We start from the raw sequence: 26231 nt of genomic DNA, 5'->3' as shown, positions 1-26231 counted from the left end.
AACCTCACTTCAGTAGTTCATGCGCTGGTAACCTCGAAATTAGATTACTGCAATGCGCTCTACGTGGGGCTGCCTCTGAAGATGGTCCGGAAACTGCAGCTTGTGCAGAATGCAGCGGCCAGACTATTAACGGGAACCAGACGGTCCGACCATATAACACCGATTCTGGCCCGCCTGCACTGGCTGCCTATTTGTTTCCGGGCCCGGTTCAAAGTGCTGGTTTTAACCTACAAAGCCCTACATGGCACAGGACCACAATACCTGTTGGAACGCCTTCCCTGATATGAACCTACCCGTACACTACGCTCATCATCAAAGACCCTCCTCTGAGTTCCTACGTATAGGGAAGCTCGGAGGGTGGCAACACGGAAAAGGGCTTTTTCTGTGGTGGCCCCCGAACTGTGGAACGACCTCCCAGAGGAGATACGCCTGGTGCCAATGTTACTATCTTTTCGGCGCCAGGTTAAAACTTTCCTCTTTGCCCAGGCATATGTTTAGTATGCGCTGACATTGTTTTAATCTTTTTAACATTTTAAATTTTTAATGTGTTTTATATTGTTATATGTTTATTGTATTTTTGATGTTTTCTTGTTCTTGTAAACCGCCCAGAGAGCTTCGGCTATGGGGTGGTCTATAAGTTTAATGAAATAAATAAATAAATAAATAAAATAAATATGAATTCCACTCTTGAGCCCAGAAATGTTCCTCAAAGGAGAGATGAACTTTTAAAAGACCCCAAACTGTCCTGCAGACAGCGTTTGCAAGAAGATTATCAGGCACTGAGAGGCTTCCTGGTGTGACATTCAAGATTTCCCCTCTAGTTTCTGCCTATAAGTACCTACTGGTGATATATTCTCAGTACTTATGTACGCACTGGATGAAAGAATGTTTTCACTTGTAACTGTCTTTAGAGTGCAATTGTTTTTAGATTCCTTTTTGTTGTTAGAAATGTTGTCTTGTGTTGATGCGTTTACCACCCTGGGCTGCCTGATGGAGGAAGGGCAGGATATAAATCCAATCAATTAATAAATATAATGTTACCCAGCCATCGATTTAAAGACAAGGGAGTCCTGCGGAGTTTGACCCTATATGCTTTTAAACAGGATCCTTTCACGCTGCCATGATAGCCATGTTTTACTTCCACTGTGGGAGGTAGTATGTCTCATACCAGTTGCTGGGAATCATAAGTGGGGAAAGTACTGTTGTGCTCAGGTCCAGCTTGTGGGCTTCTTATAGAGGCACCTATTGGGCACCGATGAGGACAGGAAGCTGGACTAGATGGCCCAACCCAACAGGCTTTTCTTACGTTCTTATAGGCTTCATTCATTTCAGGTTACCTTTTGGTAAAGTCTTTTAATGCTGCTGGTTTAAATTCTTAAGCTGCCTCTAAAATGCTTTTAATATCGTGCTAATCTATTTGTTTTATTCATGCTTTAATTTCATCTGGCCTGCACTTTAATTTTTATGGTTTTTTATTATAATGGATTGAATGATGGTCTTTTTCATGGATTTCATTTGAGGTCTTGGCAGCTGCCTTGCGAGGGCTATGCCCTACACACAGAGGTGGGCAGACTTAATATTCGGCAGACTTTAGGCTTGTTAGGGTTCTAGTAAAAAACCAAACTAGAGCCCAAGATCCACTAACTGGGACCTGGTGCAAAAGCCATACACTTAGGCTGCGTACACACCATACATTTAAAACATATTTAATGCACTTCCCCCCACAACCCAAGAATCATGGGAACTGCCATTTGTTAAAGGTCCTGGGAATTATAGCCCTGTGATGGGTAAATTGCAATTTCCAGGATTCTTGAGGGGGAAGCAGGAAACGTGCTTTAAATGTGTGGTGCATACATAGCCACAGAATAAAACAATTCTGACCCCGGGAATTTCTTTTGATTAACAGAACAGAACAGAGCACAGCTCACAGTCTTTCCGCACAGAATCCATTCCTGATTAGCCAAAGTATTCTTCATTTCTACAGTATAATTGAAGAAAGGGTGGAATCATTTTGTTGTTGCTACTTTTCAACATTTGGGAGCCAGAAATTCTTTCCAATCTATTGCAAATCACCCAGAGATCTACTGTAGATCCAAATCTACTGCTGCCCACCCGAGAGAGAGAGAGAGAGAGAGAGAGAGAGAGAGAGAGACCTAATCACCCAACTCCTACAAACACAGGGTAGTTACCAATGGCATCTTGGGGTTCTTGGCAGCAGCCACAGACAGGGATCCAGAAATGACGTACTGCAGAAGACAGATAAGGAGATAAGAAGCAATCACCAACCCTGAAACAAAGCATCTTGAAACCCTGCCTCCATTTCTGCCAAGCACTAGACCAGAGAACGTCAGGAATGGAACTTTTGGGTCCCTTAGTCACCCAGCCAAGGGCTCTAAAGCTGAGAGGAGGAGTCTTGCTTCACCCACGTCAAGGGATTCCAGCATCAAGTTATGCCCATTACCTAGATTCCAAGGCTCCATCAAATCTTGGCAGGTTTTCTACAGAATGGTGCACTGTAGCACTCATTAAGCCCACAACACAAATGGGAAAAAGAAGTATGCATTTGGAACCTGTATGCCATGGATGATAACAGAAAAAGGGAAAGGGTTGTTTTGTCTAATTAAATATCTGCTAACTGTCCTCATATGTATGGGAAACCTGTGGCCCTCCAGATGTTCCTGCACTTCAGTTCTCTTCAGCCCTAGCCACCATGATCAGCGATCAGGTATGATGGGAACTGTAGCCCAGGTAAATCTGGATGGCCACAGGTTCCCCATCCCTCATATAAAAGGAGGAAGGTTTAAAAAAAAAAAAAGACATAGGCAGTTCAATAGATGTTAGTTACCGAGTCCCTTCTCCAAGAGTGTGAAGTGGAGTGGATCCTGAAATGACCTCTAGGAGCATTAGAAAAGTCACTGGATTATGTGTATACCAAGATTCCATGCAAGCACTGGAAATCTACCTACTGGGCACAGAACTCAAATTTCATGGAATCTCCACAATTTGAAAGCAAATTTCTAACCCCTTTGAGTGAAGACAAGCTTAAAGGAGTGTGTGCCAATGGTTAGTGGAAGCCAAGAAAGCATAGGGATGGCAGAATAAGATTTCCAGCATTCATGGAGAAGGACTTCAGTGCAGCTCTATGCTATCTGTCGATGCATTTCAGCCATGACAGCTGCCATACTGGCATCAAGCTTTATCCTAGGGCGAGGAACCTGTGGCCCTCCATATATTGCAGGGCTACAACTCCCATCCTCCCTGACCTTTAGTCAAGCTGGCTGAGGCTGATGGGAGTTGGCGTACAAAAACATCTGGAGAGCCATAAGTGCTTTAGGCAGCCACCAGCGTTGAAGGCAGGATCTAGAGGACACCACTTTTTATAAGGAAGTACTCTTTCCACACCCAGATGTGAATAATTACCAGGATTCCGGTCCAGATTGGGGCTTCAAAGTGAACACGAAAAAGCTGTACATCTGATGGCAAGTCTATAAAAATGCCAATAGCTATTCCCGCCAATCCTATGAATATCTGGGTGATCTGCCAAGACAACACCAGAGAGTGTGAGACCATCATAACATACATATTCTACAGCCTAATCAAATTCAGGCTGCTTTTTTTTCCTGTGTGGGCAAACACAGACACACTGTCATGTTTGAAGCATGGCATGAATGCACTGCAAGTAGACAGGGCAGCCAGCCAATTCATAGTAGAGTTGAATTTATTGGATATTATTAAATGCACCAAATAGGATTGTTTAATTTGTTGTGTGATATCCTAGGAACAATTCACCACACAGGATGTTCCTAGGATATCACACAACAAATTAAACAATCCTATTTGGTGCATTTAATAATATCCAATAAATTCAACTCTCCAGTAGCCATTGCCACTCCTTTTTAAACATATTGATCTTGAACTAATGTCACCATCCCTTGCATGTTTGCATGGGTCACTATTCTGGTAGTGCCTTCTAATTATAAGGAAGTGAGCCCAGTTCATGAACTCATTGAGAGATACAACAGGGAGCTTTCACTGAGAGGAGAGATAACCCCGCCACATTGCTCCATCAGGAGCAACTGAACAATTCAACCACAGCCAATGCAAAGACACGGACAAGCTCCCATTAAAAGAGGTCATTCTGCGGGCAGCAGTTAATCATGCAGAGAAACATCAAGCAATCTCATCAGCGTTTTGAATGAACAGAGATTGATTAATAAAACTTTAATTAATTTCTCTTGCATAATAGACACTAGAGCACTTTGCAGAGCTTGGGAATGGGCACTTTTTACAAATATCCCCCTTGCCTGCTGTGTACTCACCCCCAGGGCCAGTGGCTCACTCCTATAAAAGGTCCTCAGTGATTTGGGCATGAGAGGGCTCATTGTGTCCCCTGAGAGGGCCTCGAGCGCTCCAGAGTCCCCTCGTCCCATCATGGCTATCTAGAAGGCTTTGGAATGCAAGACTGAGTAGGAGTCCAGAATCAGGCACTTGGATTCAAGAGACAGAAAAGAGAGAAAAATCAGTAATTGGAGCACATATCACCATTTGACTGGGAGCACCGTGGAAGGTGTCAGCACCACTCCTGCATTTGGGTCCAAGTTCTAGGAGATGGAGGAGGTGGACTCTGATGTAGCTAGGCTCTAAGGCAGAGCACAGGGGTTTCTTCCACATCTCACTGGCCGCTGTAAGAACAGGATGTTGGACTATATAGGCCATGGGCCTGAAACAGCAGGCTCTTCTTATGGTCCTATGTTAATCAGTGCAGAATACAATCCCCACTTCATCTATAAGCGCACTTTCCCCCATCCTTTTCCTACCCCGACTTCATAGACTCATAGAGTTGGAAAGGTGCTCAAAGGTCATCTAGACCAACCCACTATCAATGCAGGAAATCTGCTGCTACAGCATCTCTGACAGGTGACCATCCAGCCTTTGCCTAAAAGCTCTCTCTAGGAGAGTCTACCACTATCTTCAACAGTTCTGTTCTATTGTCAAACAGCTCTCACCATCAAGAAGTTCACTGTTTCACTGAAATCCACTTTTGTGTAATTTGAAACCATTGGTTCATATCCTACCTTTTGGAGCAACACAAAGAAAATTTGCTCCATTGTTCTGGCATATGTACAAGATCACACATACAACAGCTACCATCCCTAGTTCCACATTCAATACTAATATTGCCACTAGAATCTGCCAGAGAAGCCTGCAAGGATACAGACAAGGATGAGAAACCTGCAGCTCTCCAGATATTGGTGGACCACACTCCCCATAATTCCTAACTATTATTAATTCTGCCTGGGGTTGATGGGAATTGGAGTCCAGCAACATCTTGAGGGCCACAGGTTTCCCATCCATTAGCTACCCTTTAACCACAAGACTTTCAAATTAATCAAGCTGCGAGGAGCGTCCATTTCTCCCTACCCTTTCAAGGCATGTCGGAAGATGAAGTCATTATCCCCTGCGTCATATGTAATGAATATAGTAAGCAAGGACTGGTAATTAATTCTGACTAATTAACATAGAGTAGAAGGATATGGTCTTGTCTACATGATTTGTGAGCATAAAGGTAGTTTAAACCTTTAAGGCAGTGATGGGAAACTGTGGCCTCCAACTCTCATCAGTCCCATGCAACATGGCCAATGGGCAGGAATTATGGGAGGTGTAGTCCAACAACATCTGGAGGGCCACAGGTGCCCCATCACTGCTTGAAGTGTGTTCAGGGGAAACTAAACTGTATTGGGTCCTACTCCAAGTGAGTATGCAGCCAGTTGTTTCAGGTTCCAATTTTATAGCCATAAAAAAAAACAGGCTTATGGGAGCTCCTGGAATCATTTGCCACTACCACCACCCCATCACAGTTCCTCTGGCCTTTAACAGTTGCACAACTGTCAGAAATTCAATGGTGCGGAAGCACTTCTTCAGTTTCACTTCTGCATGAAGTGCGGCTACCCTAGCCTGGATGGCCTTTTCATTCAATGCGTGCGATTTGAGTCAGAGAGCACACATTTGACAAGAAGTTCCTGTCCATCCAGGCTCTCTGACCTGTACGATAGGTGTTTGCAAATGGGTGTTGGCCACTTTCATATAGTACACTTAAAAACCTTATGGGGGGAGTTATATTTGTCTGTTACAGCAAAAGCATAACCAAAAGGAGTATTATGATGTCTTAAAGACAGGGACACTTATTGCATAAAGTTGGGCAAACACCTGAAAAATGGGAGAAGTCCCATTCAAAGCTGGGGATAGAAGACAGTGGAAGCCTCTGCACACACACAAGCCAAACTTGCAAAAAGGCAGAAACGTGTTTCTGAATATCTCTCAGGAAATGCAACATACTGTTACAAAACATTATATGAAACTTGGAACTTGCTTCCATCCGCTACTGAAGACCTTTATCCTGGCCTTTGAAAATTGGTTAGGTCTTTGTTGTTGTACTACTGCAGTTTTAATTACACTGTGTTTTTATTTGCAATAATCCACCCTGGGACCCCATGTTTACCTGTAGGATCACTTTACCCCATACATGCCCACTCAATCACTACGATCTGCAGAACTAGCACTGTTACAGGTGCCACATAATACTCGTTCTGTGCTTGTAACAAATCATTCTTATAGTGTGGCAGCACCTACACTTTGGAACTCCCTGTCTATTGACATTGGAAGGCGCATTCACTATACTCACTGTACTCTTTCTGGTGCCTGCTAGGTTGCAGGCAGCGAGAGAAGGTGGGTGGGAGTGGTTCTTTGGGGTTTCGCCCCTGAGGCTGTCCCCAGTTGAGACTTACCAACACCGGCGAGCACTGCTGCTTGGAGCAACAGCGCCAGCCAAAACTTTTCCGGCCACCACATACTCTGCAGCGCAGTAGCCGCCTGGCCAGAAATCCACCGCGGAAGGTCGCTGGCTTCCTCCGACCCAGATCCTTCTACTAACAGGCGATCGAAACCTCAGCACTGAGAGAAAGGGGGCTGGACGATCTGCTCCCCCGTCGCCCAAGAGCGAGTCGCGTCAGGCTGGAGAAAGCTTCCCTGTCCGTCTAGGTTGGGTCTTCCCGCTCGGACAGGGGCGGCGGCGGCGCTGCTGCTCCAGTGTTGCAACTTCGGTATTGTTCCCTTCCTTAACGGGAGAGAGGAGGCAGAAAAAGAATATTAAACGGCAGATCCCGCTCCCCGGCAGCATTGCGATCTCACGGCAAGAACAGAAATATCAGTCCAGCTGCTACAACATCATTGGCGACCTGCGTGGACGCTTGAGGTTAAGCAAGGGTTAAAAACCCCCCCTTGGGGGTTATTTTGCAGGCGTTTCAGTGGTCTTGGAGGGGCACGTGGCGCTGCCAGGAAAAATGAGATATCCTGTGTTTTTTTCTTTCCCCCGCCTGCTTCATCCTGCCCCTCCCCCCTCCCCTCCCCTCCCCTCCCCTCCCCCTGCCCCTCCCCCAGCCGCAAAGTTCAAAGGTTGGTAGTACCTTCTCTGCCCCCCCCTTTTATAGCTTTGTTGATTTGTTTACTGAAACGAATAACATTCAGGGCGGGGAGAAAGTTAGCGGTTTAAAAACCTGTTGGAACAAACACCGGATTCATGGGGCGCTGGATTCTTTATTTGAAGGATTGGAGTGGGGTGGGGTGGAGTGGGGTGGGGAGAGGCCAGTGACCTGCCAGATGTTGATGTGAGACGACAATTCCCATCATCCCCGATTATTGGCTATGATGGCTGAGGCTGATGGGGGTTTGTGGTGCGGCAACGTGTAGAGAGCCACAGGATCCTCATCCATGCTTCAGTGCGCTTTAAACTGTCAGTGGATGCTGTGCCCCATTTTTATTTATTTATTCAGAAGATGCATACCCCCCCTCTCACCTCCAATAAGGCAACCTTTTACAACATAGATGAAAAACACAAATGCAAATGTATGCAGTGAAACCCAGGGCTGGCCCAAGATACTTTGCTGCCTGGGGCTAAGGATGGGATTATGCCCTTCTGCATTAAAAAACCAACCAGACTGACAGTTGACTCTTACTTCAACATTGGCAATGGAACAGCACCCTCTGCCGAGGGCAGCAGACTAACGTTTAAGGCACAGGGCAGGCCCCGTTCATGGCCACCCAGCTCTGCCCTCCTAATACTTTGCCACTGCTTTTTGACGCACACAGAGTGAGGCATCTTGCTCTGTACATGCCACACGTAAAAAGCACATGGCTTCTCCCAAAGAATCCTGGGAACTGTAGTTTACCCCTCCCAGAGCTCCATTCCCAGCACCCTTAACAAACTACCGTTCTCTGGATTCTTTGGGGGAAGTCATGTGCTTTCAAGGTATGGTCAATGTATGGTACAGCCAGAGGCGGCGATCACATTCATACACTCAGGAATCTTGTGTGCTTCTCCCATGCTGTCTTAGGATCATTTTGCCCAATGCAATTTTTTTTAGATCCACACCTAAGATGTTTTAAGTGCACATGTATATATATATATATAGATAGATAATGAATGCACTTCATCGGGAAGAGCTCTAGCTCAGGGGTAGAGCGTTTGCCTTGCATGCAGAAGGTCCCAAATTCAATCCCTGGCATTTCCAGAATAGGGCTGGGAGGCCCCTATCTGGAACCCTGGAGAGCTGCTGCCAGAGTGGGCAATTTCAGGCCTGGAGACTGAATGCAGACCACTCTGTCTGACTCTTGAGGCCACACGCCCTACCCAGGCCAGACTTCTTATCAAGCCTGCTCCGCACCCTCCTCAATCCTTGGCTGATGTTTTACAGCGGCTGTATTTTGTACTGTTTCAAATAAATAAATAAATAAAAACTTGCTGTTTTTGATGTAGATGTGTGAGCCTGGTGATTTCGATTCACTAGTACAATGAAACAAGCGCACTTGAAATGTTAATGTGCTATGACCACCCTGTTCTACGGTTTTTCTGCATCTGGACGATAACAAGTGCTTGTGTTATCTTGTCCAAGATGTGTATTGGATGTCAGGAAAAGTATAGGATATGTACGAAAGGTCCCAGGTTCTGTCCCTGACATCTTCGGGTAGGACAGGGAGAGACCCTTGGCTACAATCTAGGGCTGTGTACTGGATCTGGCTGAACCCGGAACCAAACTGGTCCAATTTGGGCTTTGGTCAGATCAGGTCAAGACAGCCCTGAATCACCCTGGGTCAGGTGAGGGGTGTGGCAAGAAGGAGAAGCAGGCAGCCTCTGCCAAGAACAATATGGAGCTGTTTAGCAAAAGGGCTTTCAAACAGCCCTGCAGCAGTCAAACTGAGCACTTACTGAGCTGGTGAGTGGGGGGTTCGATCCTGCTGTGGTTTCTGGTCACCAAATTGTGATCAGAAGGTTTAATCCTGCTTTCTACAGAGCAATCAGGAAGGGGGGGGAAGGAGACATAGCATCTTCTTCTCCTGTCCCCTTCCTGATCGCATGTTTCATAGGGTTTAAAACCCTAATTAAAATACTAGAGCTGTTCCCCTGAGTCGATTCGGGCCCCAGTCCGATCCAAAGTGACAGATTGGGCTTCAAATTGGATTGCGAGAGGCAGACAAAGTCCTGCTAAAACTCTCTACCACTCAACAGGCCCAGTGTCACAGGGTGGCTAGGTTGGGCACTGGCTGAGGTCCCTTGGTGCTGAGAGGGGCCCCTGTTGTTGTGGCTCGGTGTGTGTGGCTCCCACTCTGCAATTCGTGCTAGCATCGGGTCACAGAGCATGTGGCCCATGACCCGACACTGGTGCAGATTGCGGAGTAGCAGCCATCCTCAACACCCTCCCCCCCGGCTGGCCATGAAACTTCCGATGGCACTACATCAGCATGTGCATGCTTGCCATCACCCAAAATGCCAGCAAGGGGCATCAACATGCGCCCACCATCTTGGGTGATGGCAAGTGTGCATGCACAGAGCACTAATTTGCTAACGTGGCACAGTGTATTTACATTTCCAGCAGCGGCCCACGCTGTTCCTGCTGCCACTGCCGCCCCACCGCCACCACCACAGCTGCCAAGGGTCCATTGCAAGCTGGTGTTGCCCCGTCAGTCAACTTAGACAACATTAAACTAGATGGACCAGTGGTTTGACTTGATATAAGGCAGCTTCCTATGTACCTAGGTATTTTCTTACTGCCTCCTTTGTCAATACCATTTTGTTCTTCGCAGTTGCAGTGTAGCATTCATCAATGCTGATATGCCTTTCTCCATGTGTGGGCCACATGTGGAGGAATTGCTCGCATTGCCCCTGAGCCAAAAAGGGCCAGGGTTCTTTCTGCAGGGCCTCATGGAGACATAAGTTTAACAACAACAGCAGTATGACTTGGAGCTGCAGTTTCAAGTCCTGCTACCTCTCAAAGATCTGTTGTTTTATCCTTTCTGCCAGACTGACTTTTTACACCAGCTAACCATTCCACCGTTCTCAAGTTTCATTTGAAATGTTCTGCCCCAACGAGATGGCCTCATCTTCTGGGCAAATTATGCGAATTAATGTCTGTGAAGGATCTGGGGCCTTTGCTTCGGCTCTCTCCTGGCCATGCAGAACAAAAACGTCTGGTTTCATTTTTGTTCCTCTCTCGTTCGCTCCTCTAGGTTCGGCTACCATGTCATCGTTTTACAAAGAAGCCTGGGACTTCCAAACAGTGTGCCGACACACTCTGAAATCCACACACACATACACACATGCATGCATGCTGCTGGACTTGATGTATATATACCCACACACTCAAATGTTTGAACACGTGCCCTATGACTCACACCCGCTCCCCAGGGCCAGGAAGTGGCAAGAGGAGGAAATGACTGGTGGGGCCTTTCTTGCTCTTGCAGATGCCTGGCATACTGAACGCCTGGTGCTGTGGAGCATCCGCCATGAAGGTGAGTGACCCTCTTCCCCCCACCCCCCAGCACAGACCATCCAGCTCTCCCTTCTAATAATAACATTTTCTCCCCCTACTTCCTGTCTCTGGAACAATTTGCTGGCCAGCAAAGTTTCCTACCAGGGATTAATCCCTTTGGACTTGGAACGATAGGCGAACCGGATCCTTTGGCTCAGGGAAAATGAAAACCACACGTCCAAAATGAGAGTGGGATGGGAGGGAGAAGATCTGAGTAAGTGAAAGGCTTGGGAATTAGGATATGTAGTCCAGAATCCAGACAAGCAAACTGGCACCTTCCCTGGGTGTCAATACCACCAGATTGCCTCCTGTACTCCATTCTTGTTTGGATCTCAGGAAGTTTTTTTCCCCTTCTTCTTTCTGTACATGAGCTTTGGCCTTGTATAGTTAGTGAGCTGTCTGCCTCTGGCTAGGGATGTTCAGCTTGCAAAGTTTTGCTTCTCAAAGCAGAAGTCTGGAATTAGCTGGAAAGTAACAAACTTTGGAACGTTGGGTGTGTGTGTGTGATTGTGGGACAGAGACCAAAAAGAGCATTAGGCTGCCCAAAGGCAAAGCATGGGGAGGACTGTTAATGTTGGTGATGTTGGGCCTACAATGGACTGGAAAGAATCCAGTAGGAGAGGCTTAAAAAAAAAAAAAGCAAGCCAGGCGATTGAGGCCCCGCCAGGTTTTTGATAAACTCCACCAAGCTCCTCTCTAGGACTTGGCGGGCTGACAGCTCAGAGCTGCCTTCTCAGATGGCTGCATCATGACTCTTGCATCTTTTGGAGCGTCGCTCCGACAAGCCACAACGGCTGTTGGAGTCAAAGAAGAGCCGGGCCTTCCATTGAGGGGAAATGTTAGTGTCTTTCCAGCTCCGCAGACCGGATGCACAGAGAGCCAAAGACCTCAGCAGAGCTTCCGAGTCAGAAATGCCCATTGGCTTGACGAGATGGTCATCTAAAACAGTGGTGGGCAATGTATAGAGTAGGGTGCCTCTGTGTGTGTGTGTGTTTATATTTGATAGCATTGCAGCATTTTTTTTTAAATGGGGGGTTGTAATTGAATGTATCTAATGCTATCTTATATGTTACGTTACGTTATGTTAACTTCCCTCAGACCCCATAGCTGTTTTCTTCGGAGATCTAAAGGGGGAAATGGTCATTATACTGGTATCCATACAACAGTTGTTTCATCTTGTATAGATATTTAAGAGGCTATCATATCTGATTGTGCTGATTAAATGTGGAGGGGTTTTACTGTATTTTTTGTACTTGCTGTTTATTTGTGATATTTTTAGGTTGTTGTAAACCACTTTGAGATTTTATTTGAAATATGAAGTGGCACGTAAATTACCTAAGTAAATAAAAAAATTAATTGAAATTCACAAGATATATATATGAGAGAGAGAGAGAGAGAGAGAGAGAGAGAGAGAGAGAGAGAGAGAGAGAGTCTGTTGATTGTGTAATTATTTTATGCAGGTTTTTTTAATACTCATATTATTTAGTTCTTGAGACCTTTGGAAAAGGAATTATATACACCTAGCAAAATAATGTAAGTTTTTCTTGGCCCATAGACTAAAGGAGGCTATAAAGAAGGCTGTGTGTGTCCTGCACTAAAATGATTAAAATTTGGCACCTAGGCAATTGACATTCTGCACCCAGGCAAGCTGAAACCTGTGACTAGGGATGGAAAGATCTGTCAATTTCAGTTTTCTCAGTTTCTCATTTTTCCAGTCTTAAATTCAACCCTCCACATTTTGCAGCAATTTGTTTTTGTTTTGTGTTTTAAAATCCTCATGAAAAATTCTTCAGCATTTTAGTATGAATTTCTCCTAATAAACACTTTTTTGTATGCAGTTGTGACTAATGTACACATTTTTGCAAGCAACTTATAATATAATGCATTTTGAAATGTTATTTTCACTTTCATTTTAAGATATACTTTCCCCTAATATATGCATTTTTGTAAACATTGATTGGAGAACTGCATTGCAAAATTCAGAGAAATGTGAGTTTTGAAGGATGTCTGTGTTTTGGTTCTCATATTGTTTCGGAAACTGCAAATTTGATAGATTCAGCTTTAAATTTGAATTGAATCATGCTGGATTTCTTCCCCATCCCTTTCTGTGGCCCACACATATTATATGAATAGAGCCAATCTACATACTTTTTGCATAATTTTACATTATTTTCAAATGTTTCCTTATTTGCACATTTTATTCTGGACTTACTATCATAAGAAGAGCAAGGACACTGAATTCCCAACTTCATCCATCAAAGTCTTATTCACAGCCACAACTTGGGATTCAGAGATTTTAGCTGGCATTGCCTAAACATTATGTACATCTTTGCTGTCATAAGGGCTAGAAATGTGCTTTTTAAAAAAGGGAAGCAAAAACTGATACTCTTAGCAAAAAAAACAAGAAAGAATGTTGCAACAATTGCCAACTACCAAAACAATTTCCATAACAATTGTGTTATGAAGGATCACTGTGCTCATTTTGCACGCATTTAAGCTCTAACTGAATTGTCAGACTGTACTTTCTGTATTTCATTGTCATTCATCTCCAACCTTTCCATTCCACCCCCCATTACACCCACTGTTTGTATATAATTTCTGCAGAGAATTATTCTTCATGCATGTGATGACGTGGGCTCTAGTCCATGAAAGCTTATGCCTTAATAAATGTGTAAGCCTTTAACATGCTGCATGACTTCTTGTTTTTGCTACAACAGACTAACACCCCTCTGGAAATTGACATTCTCTGGAAGTCGGGTTCTGCAGAGTCTTGACCAAATGCAGCCCTGCAAACCACTCTGTCTGGCCCTAAGGACTTTCCTCACACCGCACTTCCTCCCCTGCAACATCCCCACCCTGGCCTTGTTTTGCCCCCTTCCTGAGCGTTTGCCTGGCTGGAACATGTCCTTAAATTCTGATCATGCCTGTTGCTTGCCTGGATGGTGGATAGAGGTGTGTGAGTGTATGCCGAAACTAGCCTCCTGCATGAAGGTACAATTTACCTGCTTTGCTTCACCCACTTTGCCTCTGGTCCTGCCCACCACTCACACATGGCCCCCAAAACGTTGCCCAGAAGGGAATGCAGACCTCGGGCTAAAAAAGGTTTCTCCTGCTATAGAGGGAGAGAGGTGGGCAAAGGCAGCAATAAGCACCTGTTCCAGCTGGAGGTCCACTCTCCCACAACGGGACCATTTAACAACAACAACTCTGTAGGAAGGACCATCAGCTTCTGCGCCAGCAGGGCCGATTGTTTTTGTTTTGTTTTGTTTGACATGTGTGGATCTTGCTGCATCCTCTATATTCTTATAAATGGTGTTGAGCCTCTTTGAGGACTTTAGTCATAAATGAGGATGTAAATAGTAGCAGCTGATGCCCATTGAGACTGATGGGGCGGAAGGCAGGGAGCCCTACAGCAGGTGGAGCTGGACCAATGACAGGCGAAGCCAGAGCCAATGCCAGGCAGAGCCAACTCATTCTAGTTTTGTCCCCATCCTGCTAAGTTCTACAAGGAGCAACCACAGACTACAGAGGAGGAAGCTGGCCTGTAATGTCACTCCCCGGGCTGGTTGTAAGTAAGAAAGCAGGCAGGTAGGAGCTGACTGAGGGCAGACTGAGACTGGTGGGGCAGTGCACCATTTGCCCTAATGGACTAGCCTCCGCTGACTCTACTGCAATCTGTCAATCGTGCTTGCTCACAAGTGCAATAAATATATACCCAAACCAGAGCTTGGAAAAGTTACTTTTTTGAACTACAACTCCCATCAGCCCCAGCCGGCATGGCCACCGGATTGGGCTGATGGGAGTTGTAGTTTAAAAAAGTAACTTTTCCAAGCTCTGACCCAAACCCATGCCTCTCAAACACTGGCATGACTCTGCTGGCTTCTGTAAGGGTAACTGACTCAGTGTTTGATGTGGGTGGATCTGTACCTCATTTACAGTTGTGACATTGCCCTGTTTTGGTCCACACAGTGGAAAGGTAGTAGCTATTTGAGGGATTCAGCGTTGGAGATACAGGAAACAGTCTGAACTAAGGACATGATGGCTGAATCATTTGTGTGTGTGTGTCTTTTCCAGCTCTTAGGCTTTCTGCTGCTTGCCTATGTGAGCCTCACTGCTCCTGTGGATGCCCAAGGGATGATGCTCCATCGTCCTGTTCCAGGTGTGTGTTTCAACTCTTGCCTCCATGACAACAGCCAACTGTGGGTTCACACTTCAGTGTTCTCCATGAGGTGCAGTCTTTGTCCCTAGCACCTACTGCCCTCCAGGTGTTCTGGATGACAGCTCACATCAGCCCCAACTAAAATGGCCAATGCCTGGGATGATGCCCTTGACTTATTAGGAGTTATGGTTCAGCAAACCCATCACTTCTACCTGTTTCCCTATGCTGACTTTTAACTGGTAGATTTCAACATTGGTGCCATTAACTATCTTTTGGAGACAGACAGACACACACACACACACACACACACACACAGAGAGAGAGAGAGAGAGAGAGAGAGAGAGAGAGAGAGAGAGGAGGACAAAATAATTATGTAAAATTTATCTACAAATGAGTCCCAAGCTGCATGTTGGCAGGGCTGGTTCTAAAGGGCGGCCAGGTTGGGCACTGGCCCAACAGCCCCTGGAGCTACAGGGGGCTCTTCAGCCGCCCCTCTGCTCCCCTTCCGTGATCCGCACCCCCATGCCCCCCCACCCCCACCTACCTGCCTGCTGTCTTTTACCATAGTCCTTAACGAAGATGGCGGCTGCAGTTTCCCTAAGGTACTGAAGCCCCTACTGCCATCTTAGTTGATGGCAGAGATGCGCATGCGTAGCTTGCATGTCTGCCATCAACAAAGATGGTGGCAGAGGCGTCATCCCCTTAGGGAAACCGCGGCCGCCATCTTCGTTAAAGGCAATGGTAAAAGACAGCAGACAGGTAGGTGATGCCCAAGGGCCCTGGCAGTCCTGGAGCCGGCCCTGCATGTTGGGGTTACATTTGGATGCCCAGTTTGAAAGCTGAAGACCACCACTGAGCCAAATTGCATTAGTGGATCTCTGGGGGCTGGTAGGTCCTCCTGGCTTTGGAGAGGGTCTGGGCTAGATGGCCTTGTTTATTCCTTCCAGTTTCTTCCAGTTTTTATTCTTTCCAGTGATGGTAACTGGAACCACCATTCAATAATCTACTAGGGAAAGTAGGCAGAAGTGGACAGATACGGACTACTTATGAACCTTTCTGTGACTTTGGCTTGTTGTCCTGTTTTGTTAACTGGTATTAAGCCAGAGTTCCCTGGTTTGTTGGGCAAAGCCAGGATGTTCATGCCAAAGCCACTGCGTGGTGAAAGGGGAAGGGACAAGGGAGGAGTGCTTAGCCTCAATGCTGATTCTTGCTTTTATAAACCATGATTTATGATGCAGGAATGATTGTCCAACTCTTGCCCTAAAGTATATATGAGGAAGCAGGAGATAAGGAGATAAGAGGGAGAGGACTTACACATCTTTCTAACCTAACCTTTCTTTCCCTTATCTTGGTCTTGTGTGGCAGAGGACCTAGAGAGTACAAGTATGACAATGAGCACTCCGTACTTCTTGCAACGGCAGAATGCATCAGTGAGCGGTATGTGGTTGAGAACATCTGTAGGTTGGAATCCTTCCATAATTCCTTTCACTGAGGATTTATGGGCAAGATAAATAGGATAAGACCAGAACTTTCATCTGCCAAGAGTGGCAGTGGCAGTTTTTAAAGGATTTTTAATTCTCCCCATTAATACAAAAGGCCCCTTCAGACTGGGCTGTATTATTTATTATTTATTTATTTTATTTTATTTAATTTATATACCGCCCTAAGCCCGGAGGCTCTCTGGGCGGTGTACAAAAAGATAAAAACAAGCGCAGTGTATGAATACAATAATACAATAAAACAAGAAACAAAACAAACAAACAATAAAAAGAACCAGACAACATCCAAAAAACAAAATAATGATGAAAATGCTATTAAAACACGCTTTAAAATGCCTGGGAGTACAAAAAGGTTTTCACCTGGCACCGAAAAGATAGTAGCGTCGGCGCCAGGCACACCTCATCGGGAAGGCTATTCCACAGTTCGGGGGCCACCACGGAAAAGGCCCTGGTTCTGGTCACTACCCTCCGAGCTTCTCGATGGGATGGCACTCGGAGGAGGGCCTTAGATGTTGAGCGCAGTGTCCGGGTAGGTTCATATTGGGAGAGGCGTTCCACCAGGATGCCTTTTATGATGCATAAAAAGATTAAAGTTTGGGCACAAATATAAGAGGAAGTAAAGGAAGTGCCCCTTGCCAAGCTGTCCAAAATGTCCCTTTAAAATGCTGTGCCAAATAGCTGATAATGCCACCCTGTCAAGCCAGCCAGTTGTCTGAGAGCACAGGGGAAGGTTTGTTATGAAGTCACATTATGTGATAAAGACAGTGTTTCAGGGACAGTGGGGGGACATATTCTGCAACATGTCATTGATGCAATAGCAATAGCAATAGCAATAGTGGTGGATTTATACTGGTCCATCTACACTTGATTCCACTTTGTTTGTTGTTCTGTGATGCGTCCCCAATGTTACTGCATTATTGCCATCTGGAGGAGCACTCTTGTGCTGTAGCCCAACAAAAGCAGGATTAAAAAAAACAAACCCTGGAACATTTGTGGTATGAAAAGTTACAAGATGTCAGTAGGAAGCGACAGGACATGCACCAATTGGAAACGCAGTAAGTCCGCCATGAAACAGATGCAGATGCAAACAATATTGAAAGCAGAATTGCATATTACTGCCCCAATAGCATAATGAGCACAAATAATCATGAATACACAATAAAAAGGGCATCTGGAGGGGCCCACCAACAGCTCTGTTTTTTTAAAAAAAATGTAGTGGAAGGCTACCCATTCCCTCCTCCGGCCATGTCCAATCATTTAAAGATCGCTTTAAAAATGCCTTTTTAAAAAATAAGTAAGCAGGCTTTATTCCCTAAATTATGTTTAGTTACCCTGCTGGAATTGAAATTGGATTGGAACTACAGCACCCATGTGAACAAGCTCACAAAAGTTACTAGCCTGCATAAAAAAGAATTTTTTTTTACTAGCTTGCTGAGGGCTGTCAGAGGAGGGATGGAGGATCTTAGTTCTTATTTGCACTTCTGTTCACACTATCTAGGAATCTTTGGATGAAGGAAGGCTGGACAAAAAAAGTAAATATATATATATTTATAAATATATATATATGCCAGCCACTGCCTCACTTACTGGCATGGTATTCCATGTGGTCAGCTGCAAGCAGTGCCTTGTCCCCTGTGGCAACTGGGCTAGTGCTTAAATATGAGGCTGAGCTAGAGCTATCGTAGCCACTGAGAGGGGGAAATTCTCAGGCAACATTTATGTTTATATACAGCAGGGATGTGGAATCTGAGGCCTTCCTACAGATGTTGCAGGATGCTAATATCAGCCCCAGCCAGCATGCCCTAGGCTGAAGGATGATGGGAGTTGTACTTCGACCACATCTGAGGGCCACAGGCTCCCCATCCTCTCAGCACGTGTGTGCATGTATGTTGTAATTCATGATGTAATTGTGAAAATGGCCTCCCAAAGTTCTCCACTCTTGTCATGAGTAGAGAGTAGGGATGGGATCTGTCGGTTCGAAAGCATTCCATTGACCTAACGGTCTGGTATCTATTCAAGTTCGTTCTTTGTCTGCTATCTGCTGCTTTTATTGGTCAGGTGTTTTTTTTCCTCACCAAAAATAGTGATATTAATATTGATTTTTTTAGAAAATATTGATAAAGTTATCATTCTTAATATTGATATTTTAGCAGTGGAATTTCTTGGGAAAACATCATTTTCAAAAATAGACATGGAAAATTGGTAAATATCCAATCCACAATGATAGAGAATAAGTGAATTAATGGAAAATTAATTGGGCAGAATTCTAGCACATCCCTAGTGGAGAGGGAACATTTCACGTAACATTCTCCATGGATTGGGCAGAATTCTCTAACTGCTAAAAAAATGTTCCTGCCTCACCCCAAAAATTGTCTCCTAAAACATTTTGGCTCAACTGAATTGAACTAACAAGATAGTGTCTGCTGGTGGAACCTGAAGGCAGCAATAGAGCTAAAGGCCTCCTCTTATCAAGAGGAGGACTGGAAGGAGGAGCGGTCAAGCCCATTACTTTCTTCAACAATGTTCACATAATATTTAACAATAATATTAAAACTAGCTCCGGAGTTGCTCCCCAAATTCTCCTCCCAATTACCATCAAGGAAGTTGGGAGGGGGTGAGGAGGTTGAAATATCGTAGGATGGAATTTGATCCCAGCTTTTTAAAAATTATTTATTTATTTTATTATTTGATTTACATCCCGCCCTTCCTCCCAGCAGGAGCCCAGCTTTAATTTCTTTCATTTGCAATAGGTGTGAAGTCTGTAGCTGAAGTGACAACAACCAGAGGCACACACCCCAGCAGTGTGAGCTCCACCAGTGCTGCAGGTGAGCATGAGAATCTAGGACCACCCATGAGTAGAACAGTGATGGCACATGGGGCACTGCCCCACCAACTTTGGTTATCCCCAGTCTGCCTCCACCTGCCTGCCTTTTTACTTACATCCAGTCCAGGGGGTGGCCTTGGCTGTCAGCTTCCTCCACCTTAGTCTTTGTGTTGCCCTTGTAGATCTCAGCAGGGAGGAGGATGGGAGCTAAACTAGACTTAGTTGGCTCTGCCTCTCATTGGCTCTGGCTTCACTTGCTGATGGGCTCCCTGCCTTCTGCCCCACCAGTCTCAGTGGGCACCAGCTGCCGCTGGAGTGTGGGAGAGCCAGAACAGACAGAAGGGAGTGAACTTTTTCTCAGCCTTGTCTTCTTGAACAATCTTTTCCAGGCGTTATCTCAACTCAACAGCCAGCAGTTAACCACGAGAGGAAAACAGGTATGTAGAAGGGTCAGGGCTGGTCTGAGACTTTCCCCCTGCCTGATGCAAAAGATAAGGTGGGTTCCCCTCCCAACTCCTTAATCACAAACTGACTTGACTGGCAGTTGAATCTTACTTCAATAGTAGCAAAAGGACAGTGATGGTGGCAGGCTAATTATCAGGCCTAGGACAGGGCACACTCACGGCTCTGAACTCTGACAGGATACAACCAGGGGGAAGGAGAATTTCCTTCCCAAGCATTTGCCACCGGAAGCTGTTGCCTCATTCTGCCTAATGGTAGGGCTGGCCCAGAGTAAGCTAGAAATTATTAATTATTAATTGAATTTATATCCTGTCTTTCCTCTCAAAGGAGACATGGGCAGCAAACACATCAACAAAACAAGTGAATAGCAAAATAAATACTCCCCCCCCCAAAAAAAAAGCAGTTTAGAGTTAAAACCATGCTTTCATCCAGTGATCTCCAGGTTGCCAGGCACAGTCTCTTTCAGCTATCAAATGCCTGAATAAACATGAATGGGGAAGGCTAAGCTTGGCTGAGTTTTTGATACATATTCCTTGCAGGAATCTGTTTTTCTTGGTTTTGTCACCTAGCAATATTCTCTCTCTCTGTGCGCATATGCGTATACGCATTGCCTTTCTTGTAATAAGATGGATGTGCAGGGGTTACATTGCACATTGCAAAACTTTCTGCACAGAAGCAGCCCCAGACAAAGATCAGTGTAGAGAAGAAATAAATGCAACTGTTCAGAAACAAATTGCATACATACACTGCCTCTGTAGAGTTGTTTTAGTGCCATTTTACCTAACTTGCAAGAGGGCATTAAAAGCTGCCTTCTGTGAAGTCATTAGGTCCTCTAGCTTGGTATATACAATTACCTGGGAGTATGTCCCATGGAACTTAATAGGATCTACTTCTGAGTAGACATGTATATGAGCATTGCACTGCATGTTGCTAAATAAGACATCTGCATTACAGAAAATATAGCCTAAGGCGTAAGGAAGATTATGTAGAAATGGATGTGTTGGAAATTGTGGTGGGTGATGCAATTTCAGGAAAGGGAAGAACCTTTAAACTTATTACCCACCCTATCTCAAAGACAGAGGGCTCATTCACACAGGAGCTCAACTTCGCAGTAAAGACGCAGCTTTTGCCATCAGGATAGATTTGCAAGGTTCACACTTCCTACCTTCAAATCCGCTGTTTTCCTTTCACACTAGTAGGCATTCCTCTAGAAAGGTTTAGTTTCATGTTTCCTTGTGGCCCTGCCCCTAATTTTACATGTTTACACCCTCCAGGGTATCCATATTACTAATGGAGAAAGGGAGGGTTTTTTTGTCAGTTTCATTGTTTCTTGTAAATTGCACACCTCTCTGCTGAAGCCTGGAGTGGGAGTGCAATTGACACTAAACTGTATGCAACTGAATAGAGGGGGGAGTGAGTGAAAGGCCAAGTAGGCAGCAGCTGCCACAGCTTTTGCGGGCAGCAGAGAGAGAGAGGGAGCTGGTGATGGGGCATAAGAAAGCCCTCCCACTAAAAAAAATTGAGGCAAAGCGCCTACATGGAGGAGAGCAGTGAATTTGAGACAGTTTTTCGTTTCCTTTTCGCATTATAATTGGATTGGGTTGATATGGGAAAACTGTGTGATAGCTGCTGATTGCCTGCAACATTATGTGAACCATACAAATTAAACGGGGATACAAGTAGCACCAATCTCACAGTAAGTTGCCATGTGACGAGCCTAGAGATTGTCTTTTCAACAAATGTAAATGCTGTTTAAATTTGGATATTAACAAATATCCATATGTAGGAGGGTAACTTACCCATGTGGTATTAGGAACTGCTTCTGATTCACTACCAGAGCCACACTCTCTTCCAGGGTCTGCATGCCAGTGATGGGCAAGGCTAGAGTTAAAAGTCGGTGGGGCCACAAGCAAAAGTGGGTGGAGTAACATATAAGAGTCTCACCATTGTACAATAGGCTACATTCCAGCCATGCAAAAACTAGAGGTTTCCACACACACACCCCTTCTCTCCAACCTTCATCCAGACAAGCAAGAGGCATTATCACAGTTCAAGGATATATTCGAGCCAGGCGAACACACTCAAGAAGGGTGTGAATCAGGGTAGGAGAGGGTTGGGGCCACATTTGGCTGGAGGTTCCCCACCTCCGATGCAGCAGGAGGATCAGGCGTGACATCCCCCCTCCCATGGCAAAGCTTGGATATTCTCATCAACCATCTCATGTTACTTCCCTTTTCGCAGATGTTAAGAAGACAGATTGTCATCAGGATTTTCTCTGTTATGGTGAGTCCCAAACTGGAGACAGAGGAACAGATTTTTTTTTTCCCCAGAGACCTAGAGAGGCTGTGAATGAAGGGTGGTTGCTGATGGAATGTCCAGTCATCCTGCTGTTGTCTTGGAGGTTAGGCAGACATTTGCATGTCTAGAAAACCTAGACTTCTTATTTGATCAGAGGAGAGAGTAAGGCAAAAGAAATATTGGGTGTACAGTGCTTTTTTTGCAATGGTACTCCCCGGAAAGGAGTCCTGGCACTTATTCTTTTCTACTGTTGGTAGCCATTTTGTGCTGATGCACACAACACTTTTATAAAGATATGAGTACCGGCACCTCATTTTTTAAAACAACAAAAAATCACTGGGTATACACAAAAAGAGGCAGAGCTCTCTTAAACGTTGTTCAATTCTCTTAAAAACAATTATCTGTCTCCAGTCCCATATGCGCCTGTATAAGGGGAACCACTGTTGCAATGTGGAATGCTCCTGTTCACTTTTGCAGCCAGCCGTGCCCTCCTACACAATACTCCATTCCGTTCCCCATCCTAGTTTTCAGGTGTCCTGTCCCACTACAAGGTCAGTATTCCATGGACACTGAGCATGCTCAGGGATGCATCCTTCTAAGTCCTCCTCAGAGGAGACCTATTGAAAGTAATGAATCTAAATTAGTCATGTCCGTTAACTTGAATGGGTCTACTCTGAGGAGGTTTAGCACTGAATAGCATCTTCTGTCTTCATTGGACTGTTTAGGGTTTCCTTTCCCTTGAGTTATTTCCCCTCGCCAGATTTTTGGGTACTTCTGCAAGCATTGAGACTCCCCCATGCCTGCTTGTATTTATTATTATTATTATTATTATTATTATTTAATACCCACCCTTCACCAATAGGTCCCAGGGCAGGTCACAACAATATATAAAACAAATTACATTCACAACTTGAGTGGATCCATACCCCCCCCCTCGTCTGTATGGATGGTACAGTTTTGACTACTTGAGGAACAGCATCCACCTCTGAATTCACCTCTGAACAGCACTCACCTCTGAACTCTGGAAACAGAGGGAATGATTCTCACATCTTAATACCCTGCTTGACACTTACAGTAGAGACACACTTACTGTCTTGCCGGTTCCAGTGCGCCTGCCTCTGTTCTGAAAATGGGGGCACATGATGCAAGTCAAACCCTGCCCCTTTTTACTGTAAAACCTGGTGGGATCAGCTTGGGTGCATTTTTAAAATTCAGCTTCAAACAGATTTCACAACTGATCAGCACATCAACCCGTTGCCCCTCCAGGTGTGGCCAATGGAAACACTTTGCTGTAGGCAACTAATGTGCTCACTGCCTTATATTAAAAGCCTGTTTTTCTACTCCCTTTGCAGATTATTACAACTTGCGGAAATGGGGCTTGATAGCTGCCGCCATCCTCTTCATCCTTGGTATTCTCATTCTCACCTGTAAGTGTGGGCAACTGGCATGAGTGGAAGCTGATTTGAGGTCTGGTCTTAATTGTGGGTGGGAAGAGAGTGAATTAGCAAAAGTATAGTTGTGCCAGGATATTCACATCATTATGTCTCTATTCCCGTCTTATGAGTGCACTACTGATAAGTGGGATCTGCAGAACTATAGGTGAGTTGAGCCTGTAATGCATATTATAGCAGATGTACCTCAATTACTGAAATTTCCAGCTTTAATATATTTTTTTTTAAAAAAGAAAACCTCTAGTCCCAATGATCTAAGCCAAGGGTGAACGAAAGGTAGATTGGGATCTACTAGTAGATCTCTGACTGATTTGCAGTAGATCAACAAGGATTTATGACTTCCAGTTGTTGAACAGTACAAAAAAAATATTACTTCCTCCCCAAATTATACTACTGAAATGAAGAAAGCTTGGGTAACCAGGAATGGATTTTTGTGCAGAAGTATCAGCTTATTTCTGGTACCCAAAACAAATTCCTGCATTCAGCATCTGCTCAGATGTGCTATTTTTTAAAATTCTAAACACATGTCTTTTGCATCTGACTCCCATTTGATAGATATTTGGGGTTTAGTAAAACAAAAAATAGATCCTGCAAATCTGAAGTCTGCCTTCTGCTGAGGGTGATGAGAGGAGACCCTTCACAGAGCAACTGCTCTCAGCATGCTTAACAAATTGCAGTTTCCAGAATTGTTTGGGGGAAGCCATTACTGTTAGCGTGGTGTAATAGTTTTTTAGATGTATGGTATGGATGTGACCAAGGCCTTTGCTCTCGATCAGGTATGGGGAACCTTTGGCCCTCCAGATGTTGCTGAATTACAACTCCCATCATCCCTAGCCATGCTTGCTGGGGCTGATGGGAGTTGTAGTTCAGCAGCATCTGGAAGGCCAAAGGTTTCCTGCATCTGCTCTATATGGTTAGGTATTCCTGACAGCCTAGTTTATCTATTCTGTCCCTGGCTCTAGAAAGGGATGGTGGGCCTTTTTCAGCCCACAGGCCACATTCCATTGTGGGCAACCTGCCAGGGCCCATATTCTCGTGGTGGGCAGAGTCGAGTCCCAAAGTGGCCAGAGCAAAATATTTGACTCTTACCCTTGTACAGTAGGCTACAATCTAGCCACACGAAAGCCAGAGCTTTCCATACTCCTCATCCTCCATCCAGTTCATGGACACATTCCAGCCATGGAAAAGCACCTGACGAGGGTGCGCAGCAGGAGCGGTGAGCGGCGTAGCCTGGGGTGAGTCTTGGGCAGAGAGGCCCAGAGAGGGTTGCATTCAACAAATAGGTGGCAGCTCTTCGCCCTTACTTGAGAAGGAAGAGTTCAGAAGGCTCTTTGTTCTCTCTTTACTTCCAGGTGGTAAACATGGGAAATCCCGATGCCGAGGGAAGAAGCGGGCAAGGTGAGCAAGCAATCGCAGCGACTTCAACGTTCCCCTCTCCCTAATTCATTCCATCTTGTGAAAGGCCAAATGGTGGGATATCAGTGCAGCAGGCATATAACTGAGGGTGCCTCCAGACTTTCACTATTATGCAGGAGGGCTTCAAGCACATACTGGAATTTTCGGTTTGTAGAGCTAAAGCGGATGAAAGTGCTGTGTTGCCTCAGCACAAGAAATCCACTTGAAACAAGAATCAGACTTTTGCGGTTAGGAAAGGTGATGGGGAAAATGCCTTGAGAAGTGTGAAATGAACGAATGACTAACTAATGGGAAGACTTATAAACACCCTGCAAGTAAATCAGGATGAATGCTCGTTGTCATATTAACCTCCCCCCAAACCAATGAGGATGAATGCTCAATGAAGACCATGTGCAATCTAAGGGCATTTCCAGACTGTTGCTTATTTCAAGTGGGATTCAGTTGCTTACTGGCACATTCAGGCTGTGCAATGATAGTTGACTGGGAGATCTAGCAACCCCCTTCTCCAAAAGTCCAAATGATTTGTGATAAGTGACAGGAAAATGGACTGGAAAGTATGGGATAACACTTGCTTTGACGCTATGCCATCTAACCTCCCGCAAACAAATCAGCATGAATGGGTGTTAAATGGCCAAAGTGGTCTAATCTCCCTGCAAACAAATCAGGATGAATGCTCAATACATAGGTCATCTGGAGGAGCCCTGAGTATATTCTCATATTCCCTGCTCTGATCCCTGTTTGTTTTCTTTACAGAAACTACGATGTGACACAGGCCTGAAGCCATTTTGCATCCTCCCAAGGACTGCACTGATTGGAAGGATTGGGAGAACGGGCTGCTTTCATCTGCATGTAAATAGATCATGTGATCTATTCTTCCCAAATGGAGAAGTGGTCTCTTAACTTTCCCCCAAAACCATCCAGCCTCTGCTGGACCTCCCAATTTGTCCTCTATCTGCTCCCACAACCTCCGCCCATTTTTCTTGCCCTGCAAGAAAAGTTGGATTTTCTTGTGCAACGGCAAGGGAAGTTGTATTTACATTATATTAAACCAGTCCTGCTAGAGAACAAGAACATTTGTGAATTATTTGCTCTTTTCTTTGTTCATCCCAAGGTCTGGGGTAGACTCAACCTGCTGCCTGGATTTCAGGGCAAGGCTGTTGTCACTCTAGGCCAAGAAAAACCCCTCCATCCTAATTCTGGGCCAAGAAGTTTCAAATTCTGTACTCACAATAAATTTTTGGTGTGGCTTGTTTTTTCTAA

At 45.0% G+C, this 26231-nt stretch overlaps 2 protein-coding genes across 7 annotated transcripts in view; one reads left to right on the top strand and one right to left on the bottom strand.

Annotated features, from left to right (window-relative positions):
- LOC133370544 (membrane-spanning 4-domains subfamily A member 15-like) overlaps window positions 1-19670 on the bottom strand; it is a 24783-nt gene extending 5113 nt beyond the window's left edge. For 2 of the 4 annotated variants that reach the window (XR_009759150.1, XM_061597007.1), the window contains exons 1-4: window positions 6786-7364; window positions 4320-4487; window positions 3421-3537; window positions 2190-2246 (exon numbers count right to left, since the gene is read on the bottom strand). Coding sequence is in view for 3 of the 4 variants with exons in the window: in XM_061597007.1 (XP_061452991.1) it covers window positions 2190-2246; window positions 3421-3537; window positions 4320-4433 (288 nt within the window). In the remaining variant the exon portion in view is untranslated. Of the gene's footprint in view, window positions 1-2189; window positions 2247-3420; window positions 3538-4319; window positions 4488-6785; window positions 7365-7463; window positions 7479-19460 lie in introns of those variants that run through there. The other 2 variants (XM_061597005.1, XM_061597006.1) reach the window with 2 other exon arrangements.
- On the top strand, window positions 10733-26231 carry LOC133370543 (FXYD domain-containing ion transport regulator 5-like). Of its 3 annotated transcripts, none has more exons than XM_061597002.1 (9): window positions 10733-10842; window positions 14937-15021; window positions 16387-16458; window positions 19271-19345; window positions 19734-19781; window positions 22048-22089; window positions 23457-23531; window positions 24908-24953; window positions 25725-26231. In XM_061597002.1, the coding sequence occupies exons 1-9, from the start codon at window positions 10795-10797 to the stop codon at window positions 25747-25749; spliced, it is 516 nt and encodes a 171-aa protein (XP_061452986.1). In that variant the 5' UTR covers window positions 10733-10794; the 3' UTR covers window positions 25750-26231. The 3 variants fall into 3 exon arrangements, with proteins under 3 accessions (XP_061452986.1, XP_061452988.1, XP_061452985.1); XM_061597001.1 differs by lacking the exon at window positions 10733-10842 and adding an exon at window positions 11592-11812; XM_061597004.1 differs by lacking the exons at window positions 10733-10842; window positions 16387-16458 and adding an exon at window positions 11586-11812.

Source organism: Rhineura floridana, chromosome 15 (genome assembly GCF_030035675.1).
Source record: "Rhineura floridana isolate rRhiFlo1 chromosome 15, rRhiFlo1.hap2, whole genome shotgun sequence".
NCBI lineage: Eukaryota > Metazoa > Chordata > Lepidosauria > Squamata > Rhineuridae > Rhineura > Rhineura floridana.
The sequence above is the reverse complement of the archived record's forward strand: the minus strand, read 5'-3'. Positions and strand labels throughout refer to the sequence as shown.